This window comes from Pan troglodytes, chromosome 19, assembly GCF_028858775.2.
Source record: "Pan troglodytes isolate AG18354 chromosome 19, NHGRI_mPanTro3-v2.0_pri, whole genome shotgun sequence".
Lineage (NCBI taxonomy): Eukaryota > Metazoa > Chordata > Mammalia > Primates > Hominidae > Pan > Pan troglodytes.
Genome location: NC_072417.2, coordinates 53,917,436 through 53,932,098, shown reverse-complemented (window position 1 = coordinate 53,932,098; position 14,663 = coordinate 53,917,436). Strand labels below are relative to the sequence as shown.

Here is a 14,663-nt window from a genome sequence, read left to right as displayed (position 1 = left end):
AAATGTAAACAACTAGTAGAAACTGAGATTTGGAGAGTACTGTCACCTTTTGGATCATAGCACCAGTATTTTACCACCTTATGTAACATTAAAAATAAAATTCAATACTCTTCTTTAAATCTCATTATGAATAATTTTGTTTTTTGTACGACTTTAACATTCTAAATTCTTTTGTCCCCACATGTAGTAAACTTCAGTTTTCTCTCATTGCCTGTGTTATGCAACCTCCTTCCTACCCATTAATCACTAGTTTCACTAATTTTTTCCTTGCTCTGTTCTTCCACAATGACTTTCTCATTACTTCACCAATATTTATCACCTCCCTACTCCAGCCTCTCTTCTCTTAAATGATGTTATTCAGAGTGGTCAGATTGTCCCACCAATAAATATATATTCAAACACTTATTAGCCATCACCCTCAATTTTTTTTTTTTTTTGAGATAGAGTCTCGCTGTCACCCAGGCTGGAGTGCAGTGGCGTGATCTTGGCTCACTGCAGTCTCTACCTCCTGGGTTCAAGCGATTCTCCTGCCTCAGCCTCCCGAGTAGCTGGGACTACAGGAGCGCGCCACCATGCACGGCTAATTGTTTTTGTATTTTTAGTAGAGACAGGATTTCACCATGTTGGCCAGGATGGGCTCAATCTCCTGACCTCATGATCCGCCCGCCTTGGCCTCCCAAAGTGCTGGGATTATGGGCGTGAGCTGCTGCACCCAGCCACCCTCAATTTTTTTTAACTGTGGTGAAATATACATAACATAAAATTTACAATTTTAGCCATTTTAAAGGGTACAATTCACAGTGGCATTAAGTACAAGCATGATGGCTGTGTAACCATCACATCTAATTACTAATATTTTGATACTATAAACTTTACCACAATCAAACAAATCTGCCTGCCCAAAGAAAGAAATCACACTGGTTTATCACATCCCCTTCCAAGTCCCAGCGTGCTCAAATATGGAGTGCCCTTCCCTCTGCAGGGCAATTCGCCAACAAAACTAAAGCTACAAGCATTTGGACTCACCTCCCCATCCCTAACAAGGACTTCCCTTTCTCCTCACTCTGTGCTACGCCCCTCACACCCGCCAAAACACACCTGTACAGCTCGCAGTGCCCAGCCCAGGACGTACCATGTGAGCCATCAATAAATTTGTATTGTAATAAAAAATGGTAAGTGGATGCATTTTTAAGGGCCTCAGGTTGATAGGGACCACTTGGTAAAAATCACTTCTCAACTGATGTAGCTGCCAGTAGCATGGGGTTATAGTGACAACAATAATAACAACAGTAACACCAACAGGAATAATTCACATTTATTGAGCCCTTCGTAAATACTCGGCACCATTCTAAGTTCTTTACATGTACTACCTTATTTGGTCTTCGTAACAATCCAGAGAGGTAGGTCTTAATGTTACATTATGATTTTACAGATCAGGAAACTAAGCTACAAAAAAGCTAAGTAACTCATCTGAGTTGATGCAGTAAGAATGTTAATTCAAGCTTATGCAGTCTTGTTCCAGAGGCTACTTACAGCTTTCACACCACACTGCCGCTGAAGGAACAATGTCAAAACTGACTTCCAGAAAACCTTATGCAATTGGCTGAAAATCCACTCTAAAAATATACTTACTCTATAGCATTTCTGGACTGCATCATAATCTGCACTTGATTTAAATATCAGGTATTTTACTTAAATTATGCCTACTTTTAAATTAGTAGCCTTCCATACTCCTAGACTCAAGCAAGACCTGTAGATCTTGGGATACTCTAAAGCTGACAATTTGATATTTACTACTTGACAAAGGTTTTTTTTTTTTTTTTTTTTTTTAATGCAATAAAAAGGATCAGACCAAGCAACAAAAGTAACATACCATCAGAAGTTCTGTTCATCATGGGTGAGCCTCTGGACATGGTGTTTTGATAACTCACAGGGGTCCTCCGTGCATTGGTGTCATCATAAATCCCAGGGCTCAGTTGTGCTTTGGGAGCTTCATGCAGTGTGGACCTAAGAACGGAGGGGCCAGAGCTTACCACTGACGTGTGCCGGGAACGCACGGTCTCGCCTGCTTTCACATCCTCATATTTTCCCCGTTCTACCACTTTTATGTTCTCTGGCACAATTTCCAGCGGAGGCATTCCACGGGATAGTTTGCTAGGCCCCGTGATTAAGGATTTGACATTGTGTTTGATGGCAGATTGACCTGAGTTGTTGTCAAACTTTATTGGTGTGCCCTAAAGGGAAAGAAACAAACATTACAGGTAGCAAAGTCATCTGGCTACTTTTCTATCTCAGGTCTATGTCTGGCCCATGGCAGTTACAGTTCACTGTGGTGATCTTTTTTGGTCTTTTTACAAATCTCAATCACAACCCCACTGATCCCAAGCTGCATACTTTCCCACATTCCACACTCCATGCTATAGACATAAGAAAACCTGATGATAAGAAGTACACGAGGCCAGGCATGGTGGTTCACACCTGTAATCCCAGTACTTTGGGAGGCTGAGGTGGGCAGATCACCTGAGGTCAGGAGTTCGAAACCAGCCTGACCAACATGGAGAAACCCTGTCTCTACTAAAAATACAAAATTAGCCAGGCGTGGTGGCAGGTACCTGTAATCTCAGCTACTCGGGAGGCTGGGGCAGGAGAATCGCTTGAACCCGGGAGGCGGACGTTGCAGTGAGCCAAGATCGTGCCATTACACAAAGGCCAAGCACAGTGGCTCACGCCTGTGATCCCAGCACTTTGGGATGCTGAGATGGGCAGATCACTTGAGCTCAGGAGTTCGAGACCAGCCTTGGCAACATGGCAAAGCCCTGTCTCTATAAAAATACAAAAATTCTGGGTGTGGAGGTACATGCCTGTAGTCCTAGCTACTCGGGAGGCTGAGGTGGGAGGATCGCTTGAGCCCAGGAGGTCAAGGCTATAGTGAGCTGTGATCACACACCGCACTCCAGCCTGGTCCACAGAGGAAAAAAAAAAAAACGGTACAGGAAACTTTCATGTTTACTTCCAGGAGGTCTGACATCATAAGAACCACTTATAATTATTAAGTCACACTTTTTTAAATGTTCCATAAATATCAGTTACTGACAAAAAGAGCCAAAACTTAGTTACCTGGGAAATGGAACCCTCAATTATCGGCCGTGTGCTCTGGACCACTTCTGGAGTTTTCCGACTTTCCTGAGTTAAAATATCTTGCCTTGGAATCTCATGAATGGAACGCCCCATTTCTTTGATGGTGGTGATGCCATCATATGGTTTTCCTTTGGTAATGGCACCTTCAAATGCTCGTATGGGAGGACTTTCCCTTTTAATTTGTTTGGGATATTTAAGGCCATCTTCAAAGCTTTCAGTTGTTGCTCTTGGTGTCCCTTGAAAAAGAATTCAGGAAACATTAAAATAATGCTGATGGTTGCACAACAATGCCACGGAACTGTGCACTTAAAAATGGTTAAAATGGTAAATTTTGTTACATATATTTTAACATAATTTAAAATAATGCCTTGACATCTTGTAGTTTCTAATTAACTTTCTGTTTACAGTAGATCCTCAAATCAGTATTTATCAATCATTATTTCTTTAGGGTTGCTTGAGATATGATATTAATGCATCATTCATAATAGTTACAGAATGGTTCTTGCATAATAAAGATATCTCTATATTAAAAGATTAAGCAACTATCATCTTCCAATAAATTATGTAGCTCAGAGGCAGAAAAGTAATAACCAAGACTTTAATATTTCAAAAGGGAAAATAACTTGAAAAGCAGAAATACACTGTAAATTAATGTCAAACTATTTTGCCAGGGAGGCAGTTATAAATAAAAATGCAAAACAAGCAGAAAGTTTACCCTGCATTATGGAGCCAGACAATACAGTCCTTTCTTTGAGGTCAGAATGAGGACTCCCCCTGGGTAATGCTCGGCATATCAGCCCTTCCAAAACAAGAAAGCAATTCAATTATTCAACATAATGTATATGTCAACTCACATATACTGAATGCTGTTCTTAAAGTCTATGTTTTTGATAAATGCTCTATGAAGGAAGGAATGTCAATTTAAGTTTGTGAACTATCCAGAAGTACCTAATATGACATCACACAGTCCTTTGTAAATATTTTCCTAAATAAAAAATGGCCACCAAAGGCATCTAATGAAAGGTTGAAAAGGAAAGATACCTTCAAAGTTAAATCTAAAATCCCAACACTTCTTTATCAAGAGGAAAGAAGATACAGGATTGGAAACCATTGCTTAGCTTTGAAATATACTTGTGATAAAGGGAAAACGGGAAATATGGATACCATAAAAATAGGGAAAATGTATTAAATGAAACATGCAAATTGAAACGAAAGAGTTGTAAATAACCTCCTAAGAAGCTTCACATTATTGTTGCTGATAAATATAAATCAAGGGTTAGAAATAACCACACATATTTACAGTAAAATTGTGTGTTTTTAACATAGAGAAAAATACAGCTCTTAGAAAATTACACAGGACTTACCCTGCTTTTAGTATTTCATCTAGCTTAAAATTGGTTGAGGCAGGTTAAGATTTAAACAAAGTGGGCCATTAACAAAACAAAATCATACTGATCATGTACTGAAGCCATATCACATGAGCAGCACCAGTTCAGACACCTGCCTCTAACCCTCACACAGTGTTAGGTACGATCCCTTAATTTACAGAGGAAGAAACAGGCTCAGAGGAATTTACCAGGGAAGGGTGAAGCTGAAATTTAAATTCATGTCTTTATCCATTACACCACTTTATCTGTCTCACGATTCAAAAAGAAGTTCTCATAATAAACTTTACCTTTTTTAGCTCACTTAGCTGAAACAGGAATAATCTGCAAATTGTATGAGCATTCAAATATGAACATTCTAATAGTAACCTATGATATGACCAATTACGCTTAAATTTTACTTCCTTCCATTGTTATGTGCCACTTTATATACAGATATAAACTTAATATTAATATAAATATATATTTCAGGTGGAAATGACAGAAATTGCATACAACTTAATATAAATATACATTTCAGGTGGAAATGACAGAAATTGCATACAACTTAATTCAACAATGCAAAATTACTATATAAAATAACATGTATCAAAATAACATTCTGAAAACAATGCTTTACCCTCTAACGGTGCTGATACAGGAGACTCCCTCATTGACATCCCTTGCTTTATATTTCCTTCCACTGATTCATAGCTTCTCTTTAAACTGATTTCATGAGCTGTTCTTGGACTCCTAGTCCCTTCTCGGGCATTCTTAATATCTACAGAATACACAAACAAGACTTGCTCAGACGGAGCACGTGGTATACAATGTACAGTAAATAGGTTAGTTTCATAGTCTATCTTATAAAAATAATAATATTAAAACTTGTCTTAACCTACAATAAAATATGTGTAGATGATTCATGAAAATATTTTCATTCATTCAAATATGTTTATTGATGCCTACTGTGTGCTAGGCATAAGCTAGGCCTGCAGATAAGATTAACAAACTAAGTCCCTTTCTGCATGAAACTTACCCAATAATGTAGGTACAGATTATGTAGTAAAATAAGCTATGAAAGGAGAAGTATAATGTGCTATGAAAATGCTAGGAGAGAAACCGAACACCTCCAGGTTCAGATAAGCCTGCCCAGAGGAAGCAATGTGTAAGCTGAGAATGAAGGATGAATAAGAGTTGTTCAAGTCAAAGGTAATAGGAGGAAAAAGTACAGGCAGTGTGAACAGTGAACACAAAGACCCCAAGGTGAGACAGAGAAAGGTACATTAAAAGAACGTAAGCTTGGTAACTGGCTAATGTGTAGAGTGGAGTTGGGAGGAAGAGTGTGGGGGAGAGGTAAATATAGGGGACTAAAGGGAAAAGTGAGAAGGGAAAAATGTGAAGAGCTAAGCTGAAAGCAGCTCCTGGAGGGGTTATAAAGCTAAGGTAGGGGCTTGCAGTTATATCCAGGGTGATGGAAAAATCAATCAAGGAGTGACGTGGTACACACTTTGAATATGGGTGAGACTGAAGGTAGGGAGATGAGTTAGGTGGCTGCTGGGTTAAAGATGATGGTGACAGTGGTGAATAAAGAGTAATGGATGGATTCTAGACACTTTAGGAAAATAAACAGAAATGGCTTAGTGATTTGGTGGATGTGGAAAGAAACAGAGGTGTGTAGACTTCTGATCTGGACAACGTACATTATTAATTTCTTAACCCCAAAAACAAAATGTGAATCATAATATGCCAGACGTGTAAAGAAGAGGGAAATAAGAATGATATCAAGCATTTTGCAGCATCTGGCACTATGTATGCACATACTTTATTTCTTTGTATTGGAAGAGAAAGCATAGCTCATGACTACTCCAAGGTCACAGAGTCAGGTGCAAATAAGAACTCAAATTCACTCAAAACTTTGGCTAATATTTCTATCACATTTGAGTCATTCTTATCAAACACTACTACTGAGAAAATATAACAAGAATACATCTAAAAAATGTACATAGACATTAAAATAGTTTTATTAAGGAGTATTTAATATTATCAAGATTATCAGAATATTATCTACCCTCTAATTCTTTTTGTTTGTTTGTTTGAGACAGAGTCTCGCTCTGTCGCCCAGGCTGGAGTGCAGTGGCCCAATCTCAGCTCACTGCAAGTTCTGCCTCCCGGGTTCACGCCATTCTCCTGGCTCAGCCTCCCGAGTAGCTGGGACTACAGGTGCCCGCCACCACGCCCGGCTAATTATTTGGTATTTTTAGTAGAGACAGGGTTTCACCGTGTTAGCCAGGATGGTCTCGATCTCCTGACCTTGTGATCCGCCTGCCTCGGCCTCCCAAAGTACTGGGATTATAGGCGTGAACCACCGCGCCCAGCCTATCTACCCTCTAATTCTTAATTCATAAAACATGAATCTCTTCAAAATAAAAGTATTCCCTTAAAGTTCAACAAAGGCTCTTTACCTAAGCTAAACTGACTGACCACAGTCAACAATCTTAGCTACCACCTATGGGACATTTAATATGAGCTCTGCGTTGTTAATTACTTTTCATTGACTAAGCTGATATTCACAAAATTCTCATGAGACAAGTATTACTAACCCTATTTACTGAGAGAAAACATAGGCTCAGCAAAGATAAACTGACTCCCAGAGAGCAGAAATGCGGGAAAACCCAAGCCTATGTTTTTAGCACATATTGTAATACTGGCTTTGGTGCATACATACAATACTTACTATCATATGACAAGATATGTCCACTTTTGCCTTCATAAATAACATGGCCTTTGGATGCAGCTTCCTCTCTGCCTTTCTCAGGACTGCTGTCTTCAATGGGCATTCTAGAAATGGACCCCTTCACCAAAGCCTCTGTTGGTATGCCAGTCTGGGGCAGAGCCGGGGTGCCCTGCCATCAAATCAAGCATAAATAGCAGAGGAGTCACTCGAGTTTAGGGAAAACACAAGATGCTCAGAAAATTTAACCTATGACAGAGTCAGGCTAATCTATAGCTTCAAAGAAGAAAGCACACATACATGAAAGGAAATTAGACATTGGATTTTTATCAACATGAAGACATCCTGTACCTTCATCCTTCAACTCAGCCACATAACACTTAAAATTATGACAGGTATATTAGGTGAATCAACTTTGCTCTCACCTTCATGTGAGGACTCTATTACAGGATTTAACTCTCAGAAGTTTCTCTTAAGGACTAAAATCAAGTAAATGTAACAGCTTTTATTAGGTTGTTGCAAATGTAATTGCAGTTTTTGCGTTGTTGGCATTTGCTGTTTGATACTGGAATACATTCTTAAATAAATGTGGTTAAGTTCTTGTTTTCTTCTGAATGTAGTTACGCAATATATCATTTTAATGTGCATTTGTCACTTTTTTTGTTAATGACTTATTACTTGCTGTTTTATATTTATTTTAGACGATGAAAATTATGTTATACAAAAAGCAAATTCAAGTGATTTTCTTATTCAAGTTCAAAATGGGTTGTAAAGCAGCAGAGACAATTCATAACATCAACAACGCATTTGGCCCAGGAACTGTTAACAAGCATACAGTGCAGTGGTGGTTCAAGAAGTTTTACAAAGGAAACAAGAGCCTTGAAGATGAGGAGCATAGTGGCCGGCCATTGGAAGTTGACAACAACCAATTGAGAGCAATCATTGATGCTGATCCTCTTACAACTACACGAGAAGTTGCCAAAGAACTCAACGTCAACCATTCTACGGTTGTTTGGCATTTGAAGCAAACTGGAAAGGTGAAAAAGCTCAGTAAATGGGTGCCCCATGAGCTGGGCGAAAATTTTAAAAACTGTCTTTCTGAAGTGTCTTCTCTTATTCTAGGCAACAACAAACCATTTCTCAACTGGATCATGACATCCGATGAAAAGTAGATTTTATACAAAAACTAGCGACAACCACCTCAGTGGCTGGACTGAGAAGCAGCTCCAAAACACTTCCCAAAGCCAAACTTGCACCAAAAAAAGGTGGTCTGCTGCCAGTCTGAGCCACTACAGCTTTCCGAATCCCGGCAAAACCATTACATATGACAAGTATGCTCAGCAAATGAATGAGATGCACTGAAAACTGCAATGCCTGCAGCCAGCACTGGTCAACAGAAATAGCCCAATTCTCCACGACAACACCTGTGTCACACAACCAATGCTTCAAAAATTGAATGAATTGGGCTACGAAGTTTTGCCTCATCTGCCATATTCACCTGACCTCTCTCTCTACCACTTATTCAAGCATCTCAACAACTTTATGCAGGAAAAATTCTTCCACAAGCAGCAGAACGCTTTCCATGGCTGGCTGTGGTGGCTTGCGCCTGTAATCCCAGCACTTTGGGAGGCCAAGACGGGCGGATCACCTGAAGCCAGGGGTTTAAGACCAGCCTGGCCAACATGGCGAAACCCCACCTCTACTAAAAATACAAACATTAGCCAGGCACGGCTGCGCACACCTGTAATTCCAGCTACTTGGGTGGCTGAGGTAGGAGAATCACTTGAACCCTGGAGGCAGAGGTTGCAGTGAGCTGAGATGGCACCACTGCACTCCACGCTCCAGCCTGGGCAACAGAGCAAGACTCTGTCAAAAAAGCAAGCAAGCAAAAAGGAAGGAAAGGAAAGGTAAGGAAAGGGAAGGAGAGGAGAGGAGAGGAGAGGGGAGGAGAGGGGAGGAGAGGGGAAGAGAGGGGAGGAGAGGGGAGCAGAGGGGAGGAGGGGGAGGAGGGGGAGGAGGGAGAGGAGGGGGAGGAGAGGGGAGAAGAGGACAGGGGAGGGGAGGGGGGGAGGGGGAGGGGAGAAGAAGGGAGGGAAAAGAAAAGGAAGGGAGGAAGGAAAAGAGAAAAGAAAAGAGAAACAAAATGCTTTCTAAGAGTTTGTCGAATCTCGAAGCATGTATTTTTATGCTACAGGAATGAACAAGATTATTTCTCACTGGCAAAAATGTGTTGATTGTAATGGTTCCTATTTTGATAAAGATGCGTTTGAGCCTAGTTATAATGATTTAAAATTCACAGTCCGAAATCACATCTTTGCACCAACCTAATACAAATTTTCTAATAAAAATAAGATGATAAAGTAGTTTTAAATTTAGAGTACTACAACTTTCTCTCAAATTGTGATATGAGGGAAAAATAACTTTCAAATATCAAACTGACTACTAGGTTGTTAGGCCTTTGGATGCCTCTGTGTTTTGACACTGATTCAGTTTAGGTCAGGATATCTATATTTTCACCATCATCAATCCTCATGGTAAAAAGACCATGATTCTTTTTACCCTTCCTTTAAGCAGCGAGCCCTTCCTTCAAGGAAAATTGTTCATAGAACCTAATACGTAGAGCATTTTACAAGAGAGAGCAACTTGATGTAAAATAGGAGTTAGAGGCCTAGACTGAGTTTACTCACACATTTAGGGTGACCACTATACTCTGAGGACTGCTAAAACCCTAGAGAGCACAATCTGATACCATATGCTTAAGAAAAGCGATAAGAGACATACACTTACTTGTCCAGTCATTAAGTGAACTCATTAGTAAGTGTCTAGAAATCCTTAACGCCCACTTCAGAAGTACTCATGTCAAGTGCACAAACAGATTTTAAACAGATAAAATTTAGTCCCCTTTGGCCCAGTTCATACTCTTTCTTCCCACAGTTTGGATGCCAGAGTGAAGAGAAAGAATAATACATACAGGCCCATTTACTTTCCTCTGTCCATATTAAAGTATTAGCTTGCTGTTAAAACAGAAACACACTGACCCAATATAAAAGGAGACTTTTTTTTTTTTTTGAGACGGCGTCTCACTCTGCCACCCAGGCTGGAGTGCAGTGGCACAATCTCAGCTCACTGCAACCTCTGCCTCTCAGGTTCAAGTGATTCTCTTGCCTCAGCCTCCTGAGTAGCTGGGATTACAGGCGCACACCACTATGCCCGCCTAATTTTTGTATTTTTAGTAGAGACAGGGTTTCACCATGTTGGTCAGGCTGGTCTCAAACTCCTGACCTCGTGATCTGCTCTCCTTGGCCTCCCAAAGTGCTGGGATTACAGGCGTGAGCCACCACGCCTGGCCTAAAAAGAGAGATTTTAAGAGTCAGTATGTAACTTTCTTTTCTTCTGTTTTTAACTTAACCACTCAAGGAAGTAGTATGTAAACTACATTTCAGAAAGAAATCACCTGGGAACCTCATTAAAATGGGGATTTTAATTCACATGATCTAGAGTGGGGACTGACATTTCTGCATTATTCTAGCAAGCTTCCCAGTGATGCCAATGCTCTGGTGCACAAACCACACTTGGCCAGCAAAGCCCTAGCTGAATCAGCGAAGGGCTTGGGAAAACACAGACTGCCAGTCCCCACCAACAAGGGTTGGGTTTCAGTAAATCTGGGGTAAGATCTGAAAATTTATATGTGTAGCAATTTTCTAGGTGATTCTGACGCTCCTGGAGTGGGGACCATACTTTGAGAACAACTGTCTTAGAGGATAGCAACTAGACAAATAAAAAACTTGTGACAATGAATGAACACTTTAGAAAATGCAAGGCACAGGTTTCTGTTTACAATGATTTCCCAAAACAGAATTTTCCCTCTTATGCATATACATAAAGAGGCTAAGAACTTCTTAAATATCAAGTTAAAATTAACAACTGAGAGAAATTTTATTAATCAAAATTGGTGATGTATTTAGCCCAAAATTGGAAGGTTTCTGGTGCTTTTGTTAATGCCATCCACATTTCCTGGTTTAGCATTAGATTCTAACAAGGCAGCCCACATACTGAGATTCTACAACTACATCTCCACCAGGGCAAAAGTAAGCAAATAATTCGTAATGATTTTCTTCTCAATTTCTATTTAGGCTAAACACATGGTAAAAGCTTTTCCAGGAAGACAATAAGAGCTGCATCAATTAGAACATATTTCTTTTTCCAGTTTGCAAATAAGTGACCTTTTCGAATGAACCAAAGTATACATAATATAGCTTGTAGTCAAAATGATCACATTAACGTTTCTGTGGAGACAGTTTGCAGATCTAGGTTTTACTACCATTGAGACCCAGTCCCATAATGCAGAAAAATGAACTTAAGCCACAAAATAGCCAAAGTGCTAATAATTATTTATCATTTTTTCCTGAGCTTCTGTTGAGTATATCAGAGATGATCGTGACTAACCTGAGTGATAGAGCCCCGTAGGGATGGAATGCTCTCCACTGAAATTTTGCTGGTTGGAGTTCCCCGAGTTATACTTCCTTCTTGTATGGCTCCTGCAGTACCTGAATACAAACAAAGCTATTAGCAAATTACACCCCCAGCCCCTGCCCCAAAACATAAAAAAACAGCCCCTACTTGGGAGAGTACTCAACTAAGAAGAAAAGAAAAAAGCAGCACAAAACCCATCATGTTTGTTTTATTAAAATGTACTTCCAAAATAATACTAAAGAACTGCTGAAACATGGAACTTCAAGGTTTTAAAATGACTTTTACATGGAAAGAAAACAAATTTAGAATTTAAAGACTATAGTTAAAAAAGCCCATCATTAAAATATATTAATAACTTACTTTAATAAATTTATTGGGGACAAAAGTTTAACATTTCTGCCAACCAGCATATTTTACCTCTGACTACACCTTCATGTTGGGCCCTGACCAACAGACCCTCAGGTTGTGAGTTTTGGCTTCGGGGAGAAAATTCTTCCTGCTTGATGTAGGGCAAAGTAGCTGCGGAAAGGCAGAGAAACATGAAACAATCCAGTACTAAATTACTGGCTGTGATGCTACAAACGTAGATGCATTATGACTGTATTAACTCACTGACCTGATTTGGCAGATTCCTGTTGCCGTGGCAGTCCAAGAGAGATAGATCCCACTGACGGCTTGGGTGTTTCTTGAGTGTAGGAAGCCTGATTATGAGAAGTCAAATAAGTGCCTGGTGTTCCCTAAGAAAAAAACAAAAAAAAATTTAAAGATTAAACAAACATTGTTTTTTCACAAGGTCAATTTCACAAAGTCAGCATTCCCATTTCTGTTTAAAAAAAAAAAAATTATACCCCTTCTACCCAAAACTAAGAATAGTTTTTGTAAAGCAAGAAAATCTTCATCGTAGATTGCTTAAATATAAAAAAATTTTAAAGGGAGTAGGATTTGTCTTCTAAAATTACCATACATTACATGTAAATAGTATTTACTATTAATAAATTACATAAATAAAGCACTTATATGTTGCAATCAAAATGTAAGCTACTATTATTAATATTCATTCCGACTAAAAATGCTATGGAGAGTGGTATCAGCAAATACAGCAAAGTAATAAGGACTTCCAAAAACTCTCTTCCATAAAAGCAACAAGAAAACCTGGAAAAATTTTAAGAATCAACCTTTTTTTTTCTTTTCTTTTTTTATTTTTATTTTTTTATTTTTTAATTGAGATAGAGATTTGCTCTATCACCCAGGCTGGAGTGCAGTGGAGCAATCTCGGCTCACTGCAACCTCTGCCTCCCAGTCTCAAGCAATGTAAGAATCGACTTTTAAAGAACCCTGGAAATTAACCAAAGGCTTGTAGAAATCTGGAAATATTTATTTAAAAAAAAAAAGCTGAATCTAGGTAAAAACAATGGGCTTTGTGGCATTTTAACTTGTTCCATTCTCATTCTCCTGATCAAACTCTATGGTAGTGCTGAAAACCAAAAGCACTCAATCACAGTGCAAACCAGCTGCCTGGCAGCCACTAGAAGGGAAAGAGCAAGGATGGAGCTCCTTAAAAGCCTCATTCCCAGATAACTGTCATTGTTTGACTTCTCTGTTGGTTCTCTGGGAGACTCCATTCACAAAGCTGTCTTTATTTGACCTGACTGGAGTGGGAGAGGAGGTGCAGACTTGTCAAAAACAATCAGAGGCAACTGATTAACTTCTCCACTGCCTGAGACAGTAGACAACAGCCAGGGTAAACAACAGGCTAACCAAAACACTTAAAAGGAAAAGCCAGGGAATGAGATGTTCATGGGGTCTGAAAAACTCCAACATATTCCCTAGAACCTAGAATGCTACATGCATGTGCAAGGCTATGAATATGCCTAGGAAAGACATGGGAAGGCCCCACTGCTCTCAACTTAGGCTGCCCTTAAGGCTCTGCATGCCAGGAAGTAAAGACTAAGGCAAAGCTGTTAAGTGCCCAACACATAAAGAGCGCCCCTCAGCAAAGGCTGATTTTACTGATTTTGGACATTTAAGGAAATGTCTGTCTAATCATTAGCTGATCACTAAGTTAATCAGACTTCAGTGGCTGCACACAACAAATAATACAGACTTTACAGAATTAGTTAAGAAAAGTCACTAAGCAAATAATAACAGCCAAAAGAAACAACAAGCTCTGAAAAGTGGGGGTGGGGGGGATCCAAGTTCCAGAGTTGCTACATTATACAAAATGTCCAGTTTTTGACCAAAAATTATAAGATACGCAAAGAAACATGAAAGTGTGAGCCATACATATGAAACAGAGCAGGGAACAGAAAATATTCCTGAGCTTTGGGCTCAGGAATAAAGACTTTAAATCAGCTATTATAAATGTATTCCAAGAACTAAAATAAACCATGTCTAAATTAAAGGAGGCCAGGTGCAGTGGCCTGCCTTCTTTAATCCTTACACTTTGGGAAACCCAGGCAGGAGGACTGCTTGAGGCCAAGAGTCTGAGACCAGCCTTAACAAGATATTAAGACTCTGTCTCTATAAAAAATAAAAAAAAAATTAAAAGCCAGGCATAGTGATGCATGCCTGTAGTTCCAGCTACTCAGGATGCTGAGGCAGGATTGATTGAGCCCAGGAGACTGATGCTACAGTGAGCTAAGATCATGCCACTGCACTCCAGCCTGAGCAACAGAATTGTTTTAGGAGAGAGAAAAAGAAAAAAAAAAGAAGAAAGTACAAGAATGATACTTCACCAGATAGAGAACACCAACAAAGACAAAGAAATCATTAAAAAGAACAAAATAGAAATTCTGGAGCTAAAAAAATATAAGAACTAGGGGTGGGGGTGGGTCTCAGCAAACTAAGAACGGAAGGAAACATCTTCAATCTGATGAAAGACATCCATGAAAAACTTAACATTCTGCCTAACAGTAAAATACTGAATGCCTTCCTTCTAAGATGAGCAACAAGAA

The 14,663-nt window shown here is 39.5% G+C and overlaps 1 protein-coding gene across 33 annotated transcripts in view; it reads right to left on the bottom strand.

Annotated features, from left to right (window-relative positions):
- The window catches only part of NCOR1 (nuclear receptor corepressor 1), a 184,270-nt gene that overhangs the window by 38,285 nt on the left and 131,322 nt on the right, over window positions 1–14,663 (bottom strand). For all 33 annotated transcript variants that reach the window (XM_016932276.3, XM_024350438.3, XM_054670431.2 and 30 more), the window contains 8 exons: window positions 12,326–12,446; window positions 12,127–12,228; window positions 11,683–11,783; window positions 7,240–7,408; window positions 5,143–5,283; window positions 3,854–3,937; window positions 3,118–3,374; window positions 1,874–2,234 (listed from right to left, as the gene is read on the bottom strand). In XM_016932276.3, the coding sequence (XP_016787765.2) occupies window positions 1,874–2,234; window positions 3,118–3,374; window positions 3,854–3,937; window positions 5,143–5,283; window positions 7,240–7,408; window positions 11,683–11,783; window positions 12,127–12,228; window positions 12,326–12,446 (1,336 nt within the window). The remainder of the gene's footprint in view (window positions 1–1,873; window positions 2,235–3,117; window positions 3,375–3,853; window positions 3,938–5,142; window positions 5,284–7,239; window positions 7,409–11,682; window positions 11,784–12,126; window positions 12,229–12,325; window positions 12,447–14,663) is intronic.